At 34.8% G+C, this 21,639-nt stretch overlaps 3 protein-coding genes across 3 annotated transcripts; 1 reads left to right on the top strand and 2 right to left on the bottom strand.

The window, feature by feature from the left end:
- The first annotated feature begins 1,916 nt into the window (after nucleotides 1-1,916).
- On the top strand, nucleotides 1,917-7,126 carry LOC110801871 (cysteine-rich receptor-like protein kinase 43). The gene is made up of 6 exons (XM_022007279.2): nucleotides 1,917-2,078; nucleotides 2,636-2,832; nucleotides 5,306-5,435; nucleotides 6,044-6,171; nucleotides 6,484-6,580; nucleotides 6,678-7,126. The coding sequence occupies exons 2-6, from the start codon at nucleotides 2,638-2,640 to the stop codon at nucleotides 6,980-6,982; spliced, it is 855 nt and encodes a 284-aa protein (XP_021862971.1). The 5' UTR covers nucleotides 1,917-2,078; nucleotides 2,636-2,637; the 3' UTR covers nucleotides 6,983-7,126.
- A 391-nt stretch (nucleotides 7,127-7,517) lies between these two features.
- LOC110801889 (uncharacterized protein At4g15970-like) lies at nucleotides 7,518-13,372 on the bottom strand. Its single transcript, XM_022007296.2, has 4 exons — nucleotides 12,739-13,372; nucleotides 11,114-11,205; nucleotides 9,230-9,616; nucleotides 7,518-8,238 (listed from the first exon to the last, which is right to left on the bottom strand). The coding sequence occupies exons 1-4, from the start codon at nucleotides 13,370-13,372 to the stop codon at nucleotides 7,741-7,743; spliced, it is 1,611 nt and encodes a 536-aa protein (XP_021862988.1). The 3' UTR covers nucleotides 7,518-7,740.
- Nucleotides 13,373-16,399: 3,027 nt separating this feature from the next.
- Nucleotides 16,400-17,425, bottom strand: LOC110801888 (uncharacterized). Its single transcript, XM_022007295.1, has one exon. It carries the CDS (start codon nucleotides 17,423-17,425, stop codon nucleotides 16,400-16,402), a length of 1,026 nt encoding a protein of 341 aa, XP_021862987.1.
- Between the last annotated feature and the right edge of the window lie 4,214 nt (nucleotides 17,426-21,639).

A 21,639-nucleotide genomic window follows, 5' to 3' on the forward strand; every position in this document is an offset into this window, starting at 1 on the left:
CTTTTATCATGTTTTAATTGATTTTTATATTATGAAAAAAAAATGGATAAAATATTTTTAAGCGTTAAATTTTATACATTATTACTAGTGATTGTGATGAAGGAATACATTTTATTAAAATAAAATGCTTTAACATTAAAAGTCATAACTTTTATATTATATTGGTGTAATTTTTAAACATTTTGAGTTAACTTTTACTCCGATGTACAATATTATTATACACTACCTTTAGATGAGAACTTGTGAAAATATTACATAAGTGATAAAGAGGGGAAAATAATAAGAAAATGAATGAAGCAAAATAGGTCATCTGATTTACAAAGAGATTAAACAGGATAGTTTTTTTTTTTATTCGTTTAATATTTTTCATATTAGACGGCCATTTAATACGGTAGTTCACTTAGTGGTAAGGTGTGATATTAGTAATCATTCAGAATATGTTTATATTGGTTCGTTTCCTCAAAGTATAACAACCTTAGCGGGAATTGATTTGATTCAATAAAATGCACGCGCAATCTTCCTCAAGGGAGAAAAAATAAGGACCATATACACGTGTACACGATGGAATTGCATTGAAATATTTACATAGGTCATAGAGGAGGAAATGATAAGAAAGCGAATGAAGTGAATACGTGGTTGTTTGAGTTGAACATCTTCAAATGAAGTTAATTTTGTAATATGTGTACGATAGGTCTCAGGTTCGAATCTTCCCTCCCCCATTTGTCATTCTATTGCATTTATGACTCATTCGCACGAGTTATTATTATTATTATTATCATTGTTGTTCTTGTTATTGTGTAGTTATTATTAGAACTATTATTGTTATTGTTGTTATTTTAATAATATTATAACTATTATTATTAATGTTGTTATTGTGTAGTCAATAAATAAACAATTTTTTTTTTAAATTTTATATTTCATACATTTTATTTCTAATTATTTTGTCGCAGATCTTGGGCGGATGAGCCATGGTGGGTGCCACCATTTATGGGCGGCTCACCATGGTTATCGGCCGCCAATTTTGGACGACAGCCGCGAAAGAATTTCATTAATTAAAATTAACCCCTCCATCGTCGAAGCTTCCCACATGGCCGACGACCACGACGTTGAAGGAACGTCGTCGCCCATGAGGTGGTGAGTTCCAGGTGGTGCTGCGTTGCGTGGTGGTAGTATGAGAATCAGGTGATGGTGCATGGCGATGGAGTTGGTACGTTCCAGGGGAGGGTGGAGCTGTTGCGTGGTGGAGGTGTGGTGTGAGGATCAAATGATAGTGGTGCGTAATGCTGCGCGCTGGTGGTGTGAGGATCAGACGATGGTGGTGCGTAGTGGGGAAGATGATGGTGGTGGAGATGGTTCTCTAAACCATTTTTAATGAAGGGGGGGTGGTGGAGATGGTGACTAGGGCTGCCGGATTTTATCGCCGGAAAATATTTTCAGATATCGGAGTAAGAGGGAGGGTGAAAAGTTATGGTGAAAAGTTGTGGTGAAAAGTGAAGACGTGAGGTGGATTTAAAAGGGCACAACCGTCCTTTCGCGTAAAATACGCGGATATTTTTAACAAACGAAGACGTCCAATAACGATACACCAAATTAATCATTACCCATATAAAAGGGTTTCTAAACCTCAAGTGGCTTGTGTCCATATGGACACAAGTGATCCAAATACAACCATCTTGAATACCAACACATAATATATCAGTATCAAAATGCAAAATTGCTTAGAAGTACCACCAATACAAGTCATATTGTGTTATTGGTATTCGCATAATTTGTGTTGGTACTAACATATTTTATATTGGTACTTCAGATTCTGTATTGGTATTACTTATGTCCATATGGTCATATGGACACAAATCACTTGTGACAAAGACTTCCTCACCCATATAAATCACTTGCCTCCATTTTTTATACAAACTACTCTGACAGTCTGACTTATTCCTCTCTAACTTTCAAACAAAAAACAAAATCCCAAACCGCATCCTAAAAGAAACCGACCTACAAACTTACAGAATAAATTCTTGATTGAACAGTTGAACACTTCATCGGTACTTCTTCTGTCCATCTCACCCCCTACTAAGGTAAACTCCACTCAATTAAATTTCATCCCCCTTTTCAATCTAAGCTCTTAAAATTCATTACTCTGCAACTTTTCCATATTTGATTTGAATAATGTCTGCTAAGTTATTTTTTAATTTTTTTTAAGGTGCTGTTAATGGTTTTATTGATAACTTTGAACTCGTATAATGAGATCAGAAACTGGGTGCAATTCAATACCCACCTTGCTTTCTGATTAATAGATAGTTTCCTTGATAAAATTTTGATAGATGGTCCAATTCCGATGAACTAGGCTTCTATGTAAGACCAATTGAATGTTTAACCTGTAAATCTTGGGGTTACTGATAATGCATAAATGGGGTTAAAATTTTGAAGGGTTTGGAGCGTTTTATGTCTTGAAATTGGATGTGAATTGGATTGTTTTACAGTTTTTTAGAACATTTTCTTGTTTAATGATTTAATACTATGGGGGCTTAGAGGATGTAAAATGTTGGCCTATCCAGTTATTTCCTTAATTTGTGAATTGTGAGGTGAAGTGAAGTTATTTATAGTTTCCATGGTTTATATTGTATGGAGTTAGGTATGGAGATCACACCACACGATATTACCGCGTTTCTGAGTGAGCAACCATTAGGTAGGGAGGATGCTTTTGGTAGAACCCTACTTGGTCACATTCCTGCAAACAATTCTTATGGACTCGCGGAGATGAATGTGGCGATCAGAGTGTCACACCCCCGAAGAGAAGGCCAAGATGAGAATCTTCACATGCAGTTTAAAGTATGTTTAATGTTCATTAGGTGCTGTGTTTCGTTCTTATATCTAAATTCAATATTTTTCTTGCTGAATTTGCTAATCAATTTGTACTAATGAACACTGGAGTTCAGAAGTGGTTTGTTTCAGCTAGCTATTAGTGTCACTGGCTATGATGCATTTCAGTTTGACAGTAGTTATGGAAGAGTTTAAGAAAATGAGTAGCGCGTTATTTCTAGTCTATGTGTGTAGTAACTGCAAAATATTATTGTTTGGTGAGCATAGGAAGTTTAATTCCCCGTGGGAAGTTCTACATGCCGAGGGGGTTAAGCAACTTCCCATTTTGTGGGATGTGAACTTCCTAGTAAGTATGTCAACCAAACAATCTCTATATTTTTACTTCCTAAGAAATTGGACATCCCATAAATTAGAATGTCAACCAAACAACATTAATTTTTTTTCATCAACACTTGAAGACTGCAATGTGATGACCACATTCTGTTACAGTGTTACCAATCTCTATCGCCGTCTCCTTTTAGTTGAGTGTATAATCTAATTATTTTGCTTCCTCTTCTACTCTAATTCCTCTTTTCATCTCCCCTACACAGTTACACTACTCTCTCTAGCTCCCTCTTATGCCTTCCCTTTAGAAGCCTCTTTTTTTCCTTTTTACTAACCTCACGATTTCTTAGTCTAGACCTTCATCAGCAGCAATAGTATCAGTTTTTTTATCTCTTTCGACTTATTCCATGTTTGGCATTTAGTAGATTGCTAATAGTAATTGATATTTTTTGATAGCAATTTTGACCAGCAATTATTAGCAAATTTTGGAAGAATTGATAGCCCTAGTAGGAGTATTTAGTTTTAGCTGTTTCAATTTGCAAAATAACATACTTGTATACACATATGAGTACTATTATTGCTGTACTGAAAATTGAGTAAGGTGTTAATAAGTTTTGTCTTATAACTTCTAGTCTTCTAATTATGATTATCCTGTCGGTATTTTTAACAGTAGTATGTTGGACTCAATCTACTCCTAATATTTACTAATTACTCTGTGCAAAAGACTTAATTATAACGGATCCTCTCATTCCTTTCCGTCCTCAGCCAATTTTCGATTACCATCTCCTTCGTTCGTCTGATACCCTCAACTTTTTGATCCATCTGTCCCTGCATACCGGTAATCGTTCTCTTTCACCTCCTTCTTCTTTAGCAACATCATTATTCTCCTAATAATTTATTGTTCCTCTCATATATATCCTTTTATTTTCTCGAAGCACAAGATTTTTCATGGCTCTGAAGCTCTCCGTTTTGAAGCAGAAAGTTTGGCAGTTGGGTATTTTGTACTTGCTGAGTTGCTGGCTTTTATCTTGTCTAGCGATGTAGCCTTCTGAAGGCATTGAGGTCTTCACAGGATTACATGAGTGCTAAGAGGGACAGTATAAGCTTTACTATCTGAGGATGCAGCAAAAAATATTTTTCTAACTGAGGTTACATGGCCTTTTTGTTTGCTATTTTTTTAGAGGTAAGCCAAAGATGGCCTATCACAGGACTTGGAATTGCAAACCTCACCCCTCCTAACCCCATTATTTTTCAAACCCAGACGTTGGCCTGGGTAGAGCTGATCAAAATCAGCCCGAACGAAAAAGGTATTGAGTTTGGATAGACATTTTGGGCTCGGATTGTTTGAAATGTGTTTCAGCTTTGATACCCCAAAATCAAAGTTTAAGTTATAAAATTGATCTGGCCAAAAGGGCCCGAAAATCCCACCTTTTTCCCCCCAAATAGCGGGTTTTGGCGTGAGATTTTTTGTCCCAAAACGGGCAATCTTTTTGTCCAAGGCCCGGCCCATGGTCACGTCTAGGCATGGATGATAAAAGTACTACCCGTTTTCAATCTCGCGGCTCAAATTTGTGAAACACAAAACAGCCTTCACTTGACCCTGCAATTTTACTGAGCTTCACGCTGTGAGTTCAGACGTCAGATGAAAACAAATAATTTTCTTACTCCTGTTAAGCAACGACATAGGGACAATTAAGCCAACACGATTGTTGATTGATTGTTGGGTCAAAGTAATTTTGTAGAGATTTTACTTGCATTATTTCAAAATAATTTATTTATTGTAACGTTGAACTTTTTATGTTACTTCCTTCTACTTCTGTTCTTGGTTGTTTTAGTCAACCCTTCTTGCTTCAAATTTAATGTCTCTTTCAGATTCAGACTGCCAATGCTATTCTGAATGTTAATTTTAGACGAGTTAGAATACCAATGAAAGTTTTACTTTTCCCTTTAAATTACTTGTGCAATATTGTTTCTCATTTTAGAACTGAAATGCAATTTGAGAAAATCCTTAATACATGCATGTGTTGAAAACGAAAAGAGGCAGCATTTGATTCTTACATATGGTACATTCAATTAACATTTTAACAACGCATCTGTTTTCTTCCGTCATTTTCAGACATATACAGATTATTTTATTTTTTTGTACTGTGAACTGCAGAATGAATTGAAGTTGTGTTTTCTTAAACACCGAAATATCATTGGTTTGATTGGATTTTCCGAGACAAAGGAGAACTTTTACCTTGTCTACGAAATGGTGCAAGCCAGGCCGTTATCAGAACTTGTCAAGGGTTAGTTGATTGTTTGTTTTGTCGAAATCTTTATAGTTGTATTTATTTTTGGCTCAGTTAATGGTTTAGAGTGTTGAAAGGCTACTTATATTCTTTTCTCTCTGAAAATCGTGGTCACTACCCCCTCCCCCGCAGTCCGCCTTCTCCTATTTCATCACTCTTTATTCCTCTCTGTTTTCTCTTCAATTCCTTCTATTAGATTGTAAGTATTGTCCATTTGGACATTTGATACAACATAGTTACCTATTTTGTGCACATCTCTTCGGTCATGAATTTATGAGTGTGGCATGTTTACTAGTGTTCGTAATGTCTGGCAAATGATAAATCAAAGAAATTATTTCACCTCTTGCAAGGAAGTCAACTTTGAAAAATGTGGATTTCCTTGGAAAAAGTGAAAATTTTCATTGGATTTATCACCTCCCGTAATGTCTTTATCCCGTCCAAAAAAAACGTCTTTTTATGATTCATGCTTAGCAAATACGAGCAAAAAAGAAACCAAATGTTGTTTCACCTTCTCCTTCAACGTTGGGTTGAGTTATCCTAATTGATAGTACCGAGTATGTTTATATCAACAAAACATGTGTTAAACATTGTGTTTGGTCAAACAGGCTTAACATGGGAGCAAGCATTGAAGGTTCTTAAAGGAACTGTTTCCGGGTTGGCTTTTCTTCATAGCCATCCAGAAGGACCATTTGTGCATTCCAACATCAGTACAAACAGCATTCTTGTTACTAAGGTATCATCTTTGTGAATATTGGTTCGGATTATCTGTTGTTTTTCCGAAACTTGCATCTCAATACCCTTGTATAATTGCAATTTAGGCTCTGTTCTATTCGACTTATTTTGACTGAACTTATATTATTTGAACTTATTGTATCTGGAAAAAAAATTATTTTGTCAGAAATAAACTTATTTGTGTGTGAAAATGTTTGAAAAAACTTTTTTTTTTTGAACTTAACTGAAATAAGTCTGACAGAACAGATCCTTACTTTTTCCATTGCCATCGACCAATTCTTCACTAATCGCCCTGTTGTCTACTCATCTTCAGGACTTCGTTCCCAAAATCGTTGATTTTAGGTGTTGTGTAGTAGAAGGGCAAAAAACCACCCATGATAATCCCAGATACTATCCTTCACAGCAAGAAGGTATGCTTATCTAGGCTCCGTTTAGTTTGGTGTAACGTTTTCAGTGAAAATGATATTCCAATTTCACGACTAATCTCCTTTTCATATTGACAAACAGGCGCTGGTGTTGTCAAAGCGGATATCTTTGCATTTGGACTCGTTGCCCTACAGCTGATTACAAAGGATGGAAGAACAGCTTACGCGGTGGAAGAAGGTTTAGATATGTCTCCTCGCCATATTCTTGATTTATATGTCCCAATGTTTAAAGAAAAGGGAAATCTTGTTCATGCATCATATGGGCAAGAAAAGGAATCGAGAAAGATAACAGAAATGATTTTCAACTGTTTGAAGAAGGATTCTCAGCTTGATTTGAAAAGTTTTCACAGAGATTTGGTTTTATTAAGCTTAGCTAAACAATGTTAATTATCCGTCAACAGATTTTCATTTTCTTCAGTAAAGTAGTGTTTGTAAAAATGTAACAAACCCATACAAACCTGAATTCAGAAATTACATAAACTTTGATCGGATTCAATTGGTAGAAGATACACTCGGTTGTTTGTAGCTTTATATGCAACCGTGTCGTTTTGTAATTTTATTCCTTCAGAAAAACACATTTTTATTATTTAAAAGGACATTTTTACAAACGAAAAACACATCCACTTTAAAAGAACATATTGTTTAGTGAAGTACAACACAATTACTAACACAAATTAAAATGTGCACCCGGTTGTATGTATCTCTACATGCAACCGGGTTAAAAACACATTTTTACGGGTTAAAAACACATTTTAACAGTTTATAAGCACATATATTATTTGTTTTTTTAAAAGCGGATCTTTTTGTGTAAAAATGTGCTTTTAACGGTAAATATGTACTTTCAAACAATAAAATTGTGCTTTTAAAGGAGTAAAAATACAATACCGACTCAGTTGCATGTAAATCTACATGCAACCGAGTGTACCAATATAAAGAATTTTTCTGATAAAAATGTATGTGCTTAAACTGTGGAATTGTGCTTTTAAACCGCAAAAACGTATTTCTAAATTGGGGAAAATGTGTTTTCAAACCGTAAAAAATGTGCGTTTAATCCAATTGTATGTAGAACTACATACAACTGAGTACACCTTCAAATTTGCGGGATTCAGAAACTCAGTACGTCTTACAAGGATAAACTATGAAATTCAAGAAAGAGAGCCCAAACATTTACTTGGGACACTCCAATTAAAAGATTGCGATAATACAGAGTGATTCGCAGAAATTATAGTTTTCCAATCTTCTAATGCAGTATTTAGGTCATCAATTTTCCTATCTAATCCCACACAACAATTAGCATGCAGAGTACAAACCTTGTTGAAGTTTCTGTTTAGTGCACAAAACCCACTAAAATAATCAGTATCCAAAAACCTTATTTTCAACCCGAGTTCTTTAACAAATGTACCACGTTTGATTCTGTTAAATGCATCTTGATCGTGTGCACCTGGATATAAGGATCTTGAGTTTACCCAGAATTCAAAGAATTTGATGGTACGATTGTTAGACCTTGCGAAAAAAAGTCCCATATTGGGATGGTTGTTCACGTCGTGTTTTCTTCCGTTGTATAGATCACATGAAGTTTGGAAGTCTGAATCGTCATGAAGAAAATGCGGGAATGGATCTCGAAACCATACAATATCAGCATCCTGTAAAACAAAGAAATTGTAGTTTCAAGGGGTTTGGATTATAAACTATTAAGGCTCTGTTTTGTTTTAGTAGGGTGTAAAACATTTTCAAGGTAAATGATTTTTCGCTTTTAAATGGTTTTATGTTGTTTGGTTTGGCAAGAGATGAAAAATAATTTTCTATAACTTCGTTAAAGGTGGAAAAATATTTTCTTGTAAGGAATCAAACAAAGAAAAATTGGTTTGAATTTGTGTTTTTTTTTAAAAAAAATGTTTTCCATGGAAAATCATTTTTCACTGAAGCTCCGGTTGGTTTGGTGTAAAACGTTTTCAGTGCAAAATGATTTTCCATTGGAAAATTCAATTTCATACTAGTTTTCCTTTGTTTGGTTCCTCCAAAAGAAAATGGGAGAAGAGGATGAAGATTGAGGGGAAGCCGACACGAAAAAAGCCCGGCCTGCCACGGGCATGAAAAAAGCACGGCCCGACACGAGCACTAAGTCGTGAGCCGATTTTTTTGGAAGAAAGCACGACAAGGCACGACGGCCCGGCCTGGCCCGACCCGCCACAAAAGCCCGTGGGCCTGTGCCTTGATTTGAACTTTTCATCTCAGCCTAGCCCGACCCGACACGAAGCCGAGTGGGCCTGGTTCATCCCGAAGTCTGACTCGACCTTCCCACGACCATCTTTACCGAAGAAGGGAGAGGGGGGTAAGGTGGAAAAGTGGTTTCTCTTGTTTTCAAATGAAAAGGGTTTTTCCACCTTTTTGGGAGTTGCGAAAAATTGTTTTTCATCTTTTGTCAAACCAAACAACTTAAAATGATTGAAAATAGGAAAATCGTTTTACATGAAAACATTTTACACCCTACCAAACCAAAGAAAACAAGTTTGAAATTGTGTTTTTCCTTGAAAATAGCATTCTATGAAAAATCATTTTCCACTACAAACATTTTACGCCAAATCAAACAGAGCCTTAAAGTTCTGTGTGGTGAAAAAGTTCGTCATTTCTTACCGTGGTAACAAAGTTATACCCCAAGTTCAAAACTTTTTGCAAGAAAGCAAGTCTTCTCCACATAAAGTCCAAGTAGAGGGGTGTCCTAAAATTAGCATGGTGAGCCATTGCATTTGCTGATGATTCATTAGTTTTCAGAAGATAACAGTAGAAAACTGATGTCTGACACCGAGAATAGGCGTTGTGGTCGACTGCTATAACCAGTAAATGATTGAGAAGGTAAGCTGTATTATTTCCAACTCTGAAACTCTTTAAGAAGATATCGAATATGGAGTTTGGTGCTGCCCATGCTTCGTTTAAGAATGTCAAGATTACTGTTTTCTTGTTTGTTGAAGCCGCCTTTAGAAGTGTTCTTAGTTCATAATGCTCATCATAGACCTTCAAATTCTTTTTTGTTGAAATAATGTAAGAAATCACATTGCATGAGATTATCAAATGAATTTCAGGCCAAAGAAAAACTTGGTTTAATTTCCTTGATTGAGTAAACCTAAAAATACTCGATTTTAGAGTCGAGAAACTCGAGTTTTAGGCTGCGTTCTATTCACCTGATTTTCACTTATTTTTTCTGAACTTAACTGAACTTATTAAAACTTATCAAAATTTATTTTAGTTATAAGTTGTACTTGGTCAACCCTTATTTTTTCTGAACTTAACTGAACTTATATGACCTTATCTGAACTTATTTTTCCTGAAATAAGTGGAAATAAGGTGAACAAAACAGGGCCTTAAACTTTTTGAAAGAAAAAATAAAAAGAACATGACTCTTCTTATTACTCCCCTACTGTGTTTTGCAATAATAATCACTACCTAACTTTTCCCTCAAAAGAAAAAAGTACTCCCTTATGAACATTTTCTCTTCTGGTTGTAGTCTTGGGGGTGTTTGATAACTAGCTTTTAGCTTTTGGTTTTTGGTTTTTGGTTAATTTGGTCAAACAGCAAGGTATGTGTTTGGTAAATAACTTTTTCCTTGATTTAAAATTCAGCTTTTCTGTCAAAATTCAAAAGCTAGTAACATACTCTGTAGCTTTTTCATGTTGGTTGTTGGCTTTTTATTTTGCTAATTACTACACATTTTTTTATCCCTAGTTAGTAATTACAGACCTTTCATACCATTGTCATTAGGTCATTTTGTAAGAAACAGTCAGTAGCTAACATCCAACTTTGCCAAACATATTTTTAGAAAATGTATTGTGAAACAACCAACCTAAAAAGCATATCACAAACAACTAGTCAAACAAGTTAAGTAAAACAGCCAACAACCAAACACCCCCTTTACCTGAATTCTTACAAGGGTACTTAAATAAAAGAGAAATTCTACATGGTAGACTTATAGTTTTGAAAATCTATATGGTGGAAACAAAATGTTAAATATACTCCATCCGTATTTTAAGAAGAGATACACTTTTCTTAAACAACCATATTTTAAAAAGAGATACACTTTCATTTTTTGACATGTTTTGGTCCTAACTTCCAATTATATTAATATTTCTTTTTTCTTGTGGTTCATACACTTAATCACATCATCTTTTTTATATAATAAATAATTCTACCAATACCCCACTTTGATCACATTTTAATAAATTCAGGTCACCCTTCTAAAATTGTGTGTCGGTCAAAGTGTATCTCTTTTTAAAATACGGATGAAGTGGTATAGTAGTATTAGTTTGAACTTTGAAGGGATACAAAAAGAAGTCATGATTAGACATACTAAAGTTATAATCACACCAAACATAACGAATTGTTTTCATGAATGTACTCAATAATTATTATCATAGCCCTTTAATTAATTTATATAAAAAATAAAAAATAAAAATAACCGATTGAAAGAAGAAATCTATAAAAAATAAACAATTGAAATTAAGTAGAAGAGAAGCCGAGACTCACCGGTTCATCAAGAGTCGAAAATGTATTGAAACAACTGAAAGAGGAAGAGAAGCTTACGACAAGGAATACATATGCAAGTGCTGATATCAACACTGCAATTTTAAGCAACATTTTTTTTGTAAAATCAAATAAATGGTTTGTGTATGAAATAGACGATGAATATGGGGATTAAGGACAATGATGTAACGGGTAAAAGAATAAGAATAATTTTTTTTAAAAAATGTTGATTTGGAAATTAGATATTGATAACATAAATGGGAGATATATTATTAGAATATATACATTAAAAATTATCAAAAAAATAATTATTACTAGAATATTAAAAAGGTAGGAAACAATTATATTTTGATTTTTTGAAATCTGATTTTATTTCCTTCTAGCTAGTATATACACAAGTGATTGAATAGCTGATAGAATAAGGATTGCAGGATTCTAACAAATCATCATCTCTCATACGAAGTATGTTATTTAATTACATTTTGGTCGATCTTCATTGTTGTTTTTACTGAATAAATAATTACCTGCTTGTACACTTGCATCATTTAATAATAATTTTGCATGAGTCTCGTGTGCTCATACGAGTGGTGTATTTAAAAAATAAACATGTCTATCTTGTTTAAAATTAAGAGATCTGACACGTGCATATACATGGCTAATCAAGGGTGAAATGGGAGGAGGGGGGCGGAGGCTGGTGGGGGTCATGACGATCTTTTCTGAAGTATGCCGTTGTAAAAAATATATTTAAATCCTATATTTTTTTAGAAAGTTAGTGTAGAAAATATATTTTTTCTTGGCCCCCTAATACAAAAATGTCTGGTTCCACCACTTAGGCTTTACTAGTAATTAAATTAAGGATTTTTTCACCACCTTATAAAGTCCAATTTTTCAAACTTACCAACTTATAAAATTTTAATTTTAAATTATCACCTTATAAAATCACAAATCTTCAAAGTTACCACATGTTAATGGATTCTGTCAATTTCGTTAATAGGTGGTAACTTTGAAGGTTTATTTATGTTTTTCCTCCAAAATTTTCACTTTTGGGTTTAAAATTACCACCATATAAAACCACAAACATTCAAAGTTACCATATGTTAACGAACAAATTGACAAAATCCGTTAACATGTGGTAATTTTAAATTAAAATTTTATAAGGTGGTAATTTTAAATTAAAATTTTATAAGGTGGTAAGTTTGAAAAAGATGATAATTTTAAAATTTTCCTTAAATTGATGATAAAACAGTAAAGATAAATTAAATAAATCCTCTACATGAGATATATATAATCTATTATGAAAGTAGAGAGAAAGGGAGAGAGAGGAAGAGAGAAAACTGTCAGTTGTTCTCTTATTTCATTAGGCATCCATAATATATACATATACATAGTATTATATAGGGGTAAGGGTATAATGGGCATCCACCCTAATATATATTTTATAACACTCCCCCTTGGATGTCCATTATCCAAAACAATATAATGCCTTATAATGCGCATGAAATGCTGCCTCGTTAAAAACCTTACCAGGAAAACCCAGTGGGAAAAACATGGTTAAGGGAAAAAGAGTGCAGCGCGCATTTACTCCCCCTAATGACAACATCACTAAAGATCTTTGAGATGGCGCAAACCAATGAGGTGAATCAACTTTTTAAATGTAGCAGTAGGAAGCGCCTTAGTAAACAAATCTGCCAAATTTTCACTTGAACGAATCTGCAAGACATTTATATCGCCATTCTTCTGAAGTTCATGAGTGAAAAAGAATTTTGGTGATATGTGCTTTGTTCTATCACCTTTGATGTATCCTTCCTTGAGCTGTGCAATACATGCTACATTATCCTCATATAAAATTGTTGGTGCCTCTTTCCCGGAAGATAAACCACAATCTTCTCTTATATGCTGAATCACAGACCTTAGCCATACACATTCACGACTAGCCTCGTGAATTGCTAAAATCTCATAATGGTTAGAGGAAGTAGCTGCAATAGTTTGCTTCATAGAACGCCAAGACCCTCCACATGTGAATAGATATCCAGTTTGTGATCGACCATTATGAGGATCTGATAAATACCCTGCATCTGCAAAACCAACTAAACCTTCTTTTGATAAATTAGGAAAAAACAAACCCATATCTTTCGTACCTTGTAGATAACGAAGTACATGTTTAATCCCATTCCAGTGCCTGCGGGTTGGGCATGAGCTAAACCTTGCTAACAAATTCACAGAAAATGATATGTCAGGTCTTGTATGACTAGCAAGATACATCAGTGCTCCAATTTCACTTTAGTATGGTACTTCAGGACTAAGAATTTCTTCATCATTTTCCCGAGGACGGAAAGGGTCCTTATCCACTTCAATTGATCTTACAACCATAGGGCTACTCAATGGATGTGCTTGATTCACAGAGAACCTTTTTAGCACCTTTTCTGTATATGTTGTTTGATGCACAAGGATTCCATTCTTTAGGTGCTCAATTTGTAACCCCAAGCAAATTTTTGTCTTTCCAAGATCTTTCATTTCAAATTCTTTCTTTAAACATTCCACGGTCATGGAAATCTCTTCAGGAGTTCCAACAATGTTTAGATCATCAACATACACTGCAACTATAACAAATCCTGATCCAAATCTCTTTATAAAAATACATGGGCTAATGGGATCATTCTTATAGCCTTCTTTCAATAAGTACTCACTAAGGCGATTATACCACATACGCCCAGATTGTTTCAATCCATATAGAGATCTATTCAATTTGATAGAGAAATGTTCTCGAGAACTTGATTTTGTTGCTTCTGGCAACTTAAATCCTTCTGGGAGTTTCATATAGATATCATTATCCAGTGGACCATACAAATAAGCTGTGACTACATCCATTAAGCGTAAGTCAAGTCCCTCTCTCATTGCCAGACTAATTATATATCTAAAAGTTGTTGCATCCACCACAGGAGAATATGTCTCCTCATAATCAATACCAGGTCTTTGTGAGAATCCTTGTGCAACTAATCTTGCTTTATATCTTTCAATATCACTATTTTCATTTTTCTTTCGCACAAAGACCCATTTATGTCCCACTGGCTTTACATCTTCAGGTGTACGGACTACAGGTCCGAATACTTCTCTTTTTGCAAGAGATTTCAATTCTGATTCAATTGCTTCCTTCCACTTTGGCCAATCATCTCTATGTCTACATTCTTCAATAGACTTTGGTTCATGATCCTCATCATCATCCACAACATTTAATGCTACATTGCATGCAAAAACATCATCGACGTCGATATGATTTCGGTTCCATGTAATTCCAGACATGATATAATTTATCGAAATTTCTTCATTATCAGGTACCTGAATTTCATCTTCTATCATGTCTAAAGTCTCTTCTGGAGATCCTTTAAAATTGATCGTATCCTCTATTGGACCATCATTAACCATTGCTCCTTTCCTTTTTCGAGGATTCTTGTCTTTGGAACCTATTGGTCTTCCACGCTTCTGGCGTGCCTTAGACTCATTAGCAACATCATTTTGTCCTTCCGGGACATCAATCTTAATTGGAGCATTCACAACTGGTATATGTGACTTAGTCACTTTCTTTGGGTCAGTAAAAGCGTCTGGCAACTGATTTGCTAAACTTTGTAAATGAATTATCTTTTGAACTTCTAGTTCACATTGCTTAGTACGAGGATCAAAATGAGATAATGATAATTCATTCCAACTAATTTCTTTATCCAGCTGTTTGTTTTCTCCCCCTAAACCTGGGAAAACTGACTCATTAAAATGACAATCAGCAAAACGAGCCTTAAATAAATCCCCTGTAGTTGGCTCAAGATATTTGATTATTGATGGGGAATCAAATCCAACATATATTCCCAACCTCCTTTGAGGACCCATCTTGGAGCGTTGTGGTGGAGCTATAGGGACATAAACTGCACATCCAAAAATTCTAAGATGGGATATATTTGGTTCCTGACCAAAAACCAATTGTGATGGGGAGAACTTATGATAATTTGATGGCCTGATGCGAATTAATGCTGCTGCATGTAATATAGCATGTCCCCAAGCAGTAATTGGGAGTTTAGACTTCATTAGCAATGGTCTAGCAATCAACTGAATGCGTTTAATTAATGATTCAGCAAGACCGTTTTGTGTATGAACATGTGCTACAGGATGTTCAACATTTATCCCAATGGACATGCAATAATCATTGAAAGATTGTGAAGTAAATTCACCAGCATTATCAAGACGAATAGACTTAATAGGAGTATCTGGAAAATGTGCTCTTAATTTAATCAATTGAGCAAGTAATCTCGCAAACGCCAGGTTGCGAGATGATAACAAACATACATGTGACCATCTAGTCGATGCATCGATTAAAACCATAAAGTATCTAAATGGTCCACATGGGGGATGTATTGGCCCACAAATATACCCTTGTATACGTTCCAGAAAATTGATTGATTCAAAATTTATCTTAGCTGGTGATGGTCGAATTATCAACTTTCCTTGTGAGCAAGCAACACATGAAAAATTATTAGAGAGAATCTGCTGGCTCTTTAATGAATGCCCACAAGAATTTTCAATGATTTTTCGCATCATGATTGAACCGGGATGGCCTAACCGGTCATGCCAAACTATGAAGCTATCAGTAAACTTCTGGTTTACTATAGCATGTGTTTCAATAGAATTAATTCTCGTGTAGTACAAACCAGTGGAGAATGTAGGTAATTTCTCCAAGACAGTCTTTGTGCCATTAGTTATGCTCGTGATTTGAAGGAATTCATCATTCCTTCACTAATAGTCTCAATATGATAACCATTACTTCGAATATCTTTAAAACTCAATAAATTTCTTTGAGACTTGGGAGAATATAATGCATCAATGATGACAAATTTAGTTCCCATAGGCAACAATATATTTGCTCTTCCGGAGCCTTCTATAATATTAGTACTACCCGATATAGTACTCACACTAGTTTTTCTCATCATCAATTGAGAGAAATATTTCTTATTCTTAAGTATAGTATGAGTAGTTGCACTGTCTGCAAGACACAATTCTTCATCATTTATTTCCCATTGACCTTGAGAGGTATTCATATTCTTCAAGGAAATAAAAATATGTGTCACAAAACTAAACAGGTCCAAAATAACCATTATAAAATAAAACACCCAAAATAATACAATATCTTAGAAAACACACAGAATATAAAGTCATTATACAATCACAAAGTTCATAACTTAAACACATAATGTCATAATTAAAATACTACAATTCTATACCAAATCCAACACAACATATTAAAACTTAATTATTCCCTTCAGGGGAAGTAAAGAAATCTGCAACTTCTAGGTGAGTTGTATCACCAGACTCAAAATCACCTTCCCCATCTTCAAATACAAGATTGGTCTCAACATTCTTTCCTTTCTTCTTCAATGATGATTGATAAAGGTTAACAAGGTGTTTTGGAGTGCGACATACGCGTGACCAATGGCCTTTTCCTCCACAACGATAACAAACACTAGTCACATTGTCACTTTTTCCTTTCTCACCTTTACCATCTTTGCGGTCCCACTTCTGGTGGGAATGTGAGTTCTTGTAATAACCTCCACGACCTCTACCATAGCCACCAAAACCACGTCCACGCCCACGACCTCGCCATTGGCCACGACCACGACCACTGCTGCTGGCATGGTCTTTATTCTTTGATATTTTCCCGCTATGGGATATCACATTCTCTTCAGGGAATGGAGTTGATCCAGTAGGGCGTGCTTCATGATTTTTCATTAACAGCTCATTATTTTGTTCAGCCACAAGAAGACAAGATATCAATTCAGAATATTTTTTAAAACCTTTTTCTCGATAATGTGTCTGCAGGACAACATTGTTTGCATGAAAAGTGGAGTATGTTTTTTCTAACAAATCTGCATCGGTAATTTTCTCTCCACATAATTTCAGTTGAGAAGTAATTTTAAACATGGCTGAATTATATTCACTCACAGATTTAAAATCTTGTAATCTCAAATGCAACCAATCATAACGAGCCTTTGGCAATATCACAGTTTTCTGGTGGTCATACCTTTCCTTTAGATTACTCCAAAGGATTTGTGGGTCTTTAATTGTCAGATACTCAGTTTTAAGCCCCTCGTGGAGGTGATGGCGAAGAAATATCATAGCTTTAGCTTTATCTTGACATGTTGCTTTATTTCCTTCTTTTATTGTGTCACCAAGCCCTTTAGCATCTAGGTGTATTTCAGCATCTAACACCCATGACAAATAGTTTTTTCCAGTAATATCAAGGGCCACAATCTCAAGCTTTGCAAGGTTTGACATAATTCGCTATGCAAAACAATTGATTCTACAAATTAAGACGTCGGAATTATAAGTAAACATACCCTCTACAAGTTGTGATAAATATTAAGTATCATACTGACACTATAATAGTAAAATTTATGGGTATGTTACTGGGCTAGACACAAATGAATATAAAAGTAAAAGAAAAGGCTCCTTTTCACATAAAAGATGGAGTGCACGTGTGGCTTCAAACAACAGATAGCACTAGTAGAAAATCATTCATTTGCTGCTACGGATTGGCGGCGTTCTTTCGCATACGCCTCGTAGCAAAGCGCATATTCACATTTTGGGGTATGTGAACATTCATCGGCGGCGTCAATTTTGAAGAAAACGCCTCAAACCAATTTAAAGCTTTAGTCAGCGGCGTTACTTTGTTTAAACGTCTCAAGGAAACAATCTCTGGCTAAAACAAAAACTCGGTTTCTAATCCCAACTGATCACTCTCTTATTTTATCTCCCAAACCCTTTTCTTCATCGTCCCTTCCGCCACCTTCGTCTCCTCCCTTTCTCTGTCAAACGTCCCCGTCCAACTATCCTATTTCCTTCAATTCACCCTCTACCCTCGCTACTACTCTTTCGCCGACCTCCCATTTCTATCCTCAACGCTCAAGTCCCCCACTTTTCCTTAACAACTCCTTCACCGCCACCTCCTCCGATTTCGAGGATGACTTCTTCGTCCTGGCGTGAAGCTCAACAGCTCCCCCATGTTCGACGACATATGCTGAGGTTGTTTAATTTGATCGCAATACCTTCTTCGATCTCATTTTGGTAATGAATTTTTTTTCTCTCTCCTCGATTATTCTATATGTCGTTGATTTTTCAGATCTTGTTTTGTGTTAGGGTTTATCAAAATTTTGTGTTGTTTTTCTTAATTTTGTTTTTAGTTAACCCTAACTGTACAATTTTTCTATTTAATAGTTACTTTTATGGTTTATGAGATTTGAATCTTCGTTTTTTTTTTCTGTACGATCTACAAATGCCAAGAAGTGATAGATTGAGGAAAGAGAAATCAGAGTCTCAGAGGAAGACAAAACGTAATTAAGGTGAGCTAAAAATCAGTTGAATTTCTATTTGCAAGTTTTGAATGAATTCTTATGCTCAACTACTCTTCTTGTTTGGGAAATGGTGCAGCAGCCATTAACGGCAGGTGTTGCGGTGGGTTTGTCACTCGGACATTCGAGTCTATGCTCAAGGAATGTTCGGAAACAAAAAATCTTACTTTACTTCAATCCACAATTCAATCTTCTTTGGGTTTGTACAATTTGGCTAACTTTTATTTGGATTTAGGCTGATTTTCATCCCGTTAATGTTATAATTGTTAGATTTTATGTGTTTTATAGATGGTAATAAAGAGGGGAATCAACAAACGCATATGGACTAAAATCCTCAAGAAGCTCCAACAACCGCGGAAGTTCCGAAGAGGTTAGATATATTTTGTCGCATTATTGTGTAATTGTTTGATCTTTAAAAAACTCAATTATAGTGGTGAATGGGAAAGTGTGATTGTTGGGAAATTAACTAGATATGAGTTTTAATGTGTTGGAGATGATATTCTTCCACATGGAATGTAATTGATAGTGTGATAGTAATATATTAGAGAGGTAATGCATCTTACTAGTCCAACCTAATAAAAAGAGTTTTAGTACTAGCATTAAGCCACAAACTTGAATTATAATCTTGTGTATTGTGGAAAAACTGAGGTCTGATTGAACAATGTTAGTTGAGGTGGTAGACTATAAAAGTACTTATACAGAGGTTATCAGGATAAATAGAAGCACCTATATAAGAAGGTCAACATACTTTTTGAAGATTTAGTACAAAAACAGTGTGATTATAAGGAAAATATTATTGGTCTTATGCTAATTCTAACAAAATCCATTTCAATTTCGCATAATATAAGTTGTTGTTTACTAGCTTATTCTCCTGTATCAAATTAGGCTAATCGATCTTAAAATAATTTAATGAATGAGTACTAATATGATATGTAATATTTTAATAATTAGAAATAGAACATAAAGGAATTGGATTATTTCCTTTATGAAATCCATGTAAGCTATGTTGGAGTGATAGGGTGATTCTTATTGAATGAGGAAATGACATGGAACTCTCTTGTGAGCGGGGAAATGACGCACCATTATTATAAAATTTCATCTTATGCCACTACTATAAAGAATCTTTTTTGTAAATTGTGTCATTTCGTAAGGGATTGGGACAATGTAACCATTGACTATGGACGGGGATAATATATGTTATCTTGTTTGTTATATGCTCCATTTTGTTGCATTTCATTGATAATCGGAATTAGATTCACCTAATTGTTTGGTTGTTTGCCAGGGCCTTTTCAACTCAATAGCGTATGGTCTTCACTCTTCTGTGAGGCGGGCTATTTATGAGAGACTGGATCTGTAAGTCAAGGACTTCTAGGGTGACTTTTTGTCATAAAGTTACTTCTCTTGCCCACCTGCTTCTGATGTCAGCAAGTCATTGCAGTGCAATGGCTTGTATAAATAATGGCTGGAGATTATATTTCAGTTGATATATTCCCACATTAAAGGGGTGTCTATTTTAGAGGGAAATGTGCAACTCCAGTACTCATAGAACTTATTTTACACACCTGTTTACTGCAGTCAGAGAGTGCTCAAGGAGATGTTGCTGCTATGGGAGGTAGAGGACGAGTAGCAGGTGGCCGCGGGCGGGGAATGAGAAGGCGATGAGCGTAATGAGAATTGAAGTCACTTGGGAGTTAGCTGAAGTTTTGATGGTGATGCTATCCTGTTTGTGCTATGTCGAGTTACATGTGGAAGGGAAATGTTTCAAGCGTATCCTGCTGAATGGAAGACAATCGTATGTATGCTCAACGAATTGGTGCCCTAGATAAAGTATTTTAATGAAGTTGTGCTTGCCTATATGTGTATTGTGCTTCCGATCTGGGCCATAATTAGATTTTGATTAGTCTGCATGATTTGAATATAATGATGAAGGGTTTGTACTATGTTTGGGGAAGCTGTTTAGGAAGTGTTACAGGGTTTTGTCGTGAAGTAGTTTTGAAAATTTTGGTTTGTGTACGGATTAGTTGATGATTTATCATTATAAACACTCTTTATGTTCTTTTGGGCCTATGTTTATATACTTTAACTATTGCAACATAACAATAATTAGTAATCAAGAACCTGCCAACATTTCTGATTTTTTTTTGAAAAAGTACTGCTTATTTGAGGCGTTTTTAAGAAGTTAACTTTGCAAATACCATATTCATTTGAGGCGTCTTTAGGAAGAAATTATACTAAATGCAATATTTCTTTGAGGCGTTTAATCAAAAAACGCCTCCAATAAATTATTGTTTTGAGCCGCAAATGAATACCTATTCATTTGCTGCCATCCCATTTGCTGCTACGCTAAATACGCCGCTAATCAATATAAAAGTGACGCCTCTAATAAATGTTTTTCTACTAGTGTAGTAATTGTACTATTCTTATATTAAGGACCATTTTTGTAAGAATCTTCACGCACTTGTTTTTATCTCTTCATTTTATTATACTCCCTAAATTGATGATACTTATGCAAAAACAAACAAGAATTAAGGCAAAGATTGCAGCATGATCACGAAATAATTAACAATTACAAAAAAAAAAAAAACTTGAAAGATTTCACTAAAAATAATGGTAACCGAATTGCGGCATAACTGCATAACCGAATTTGATTACCAAATGAAAATAATACACTATTTCAAAGCATTAAGCAAATCAAAAAAAAATCTAGATTAACTTAGTAAAGTTGGGCCGCAAAAACAAAAACGGTTTCTAAAATTAATATGAACCGCAGTGAATCAAATTGATATCCACGCATGATGTTGCCGCATTAAATCGCAATTTACATAAACATTCATCAATCAGACATAATTTATAGTATTCTAACTCAATTTTACACGGTAATACGTACAAATAAGTTAACATAAACATGGTACGAAGTATTTAGAAGACATACAAAATTAACGTACAGAGGCATATAGTGCAGATCATTGAAACAACTTAATAAAATAATTAGTTTAATCAAATCATAAGTATATAATAATCATATCATATGCAAGATCACAAAACTTCTTTAAAAGAAAATCATGAAAGTAAAGACGAGTATAAACCAAATAATATAGTAATTACTTCGTAGTAATACTAACCGATAACGATGATTCTCGT

This window comes from Spinacia oleracea, chromosome 4 (assembly GCF_020520425.1).
Source record: "Spinacia oleracea cultivar Varoflay chromosome 4, BTI_SOV_V1, whole genome shotgun sequence".
Lineage (NCBI taxonomy): Eukaryota > Viridiplantae > Streptophyta > Magnoliopsida > Caryophyllales > Amaranthaceae > Spinacia > Spinacia oleracea.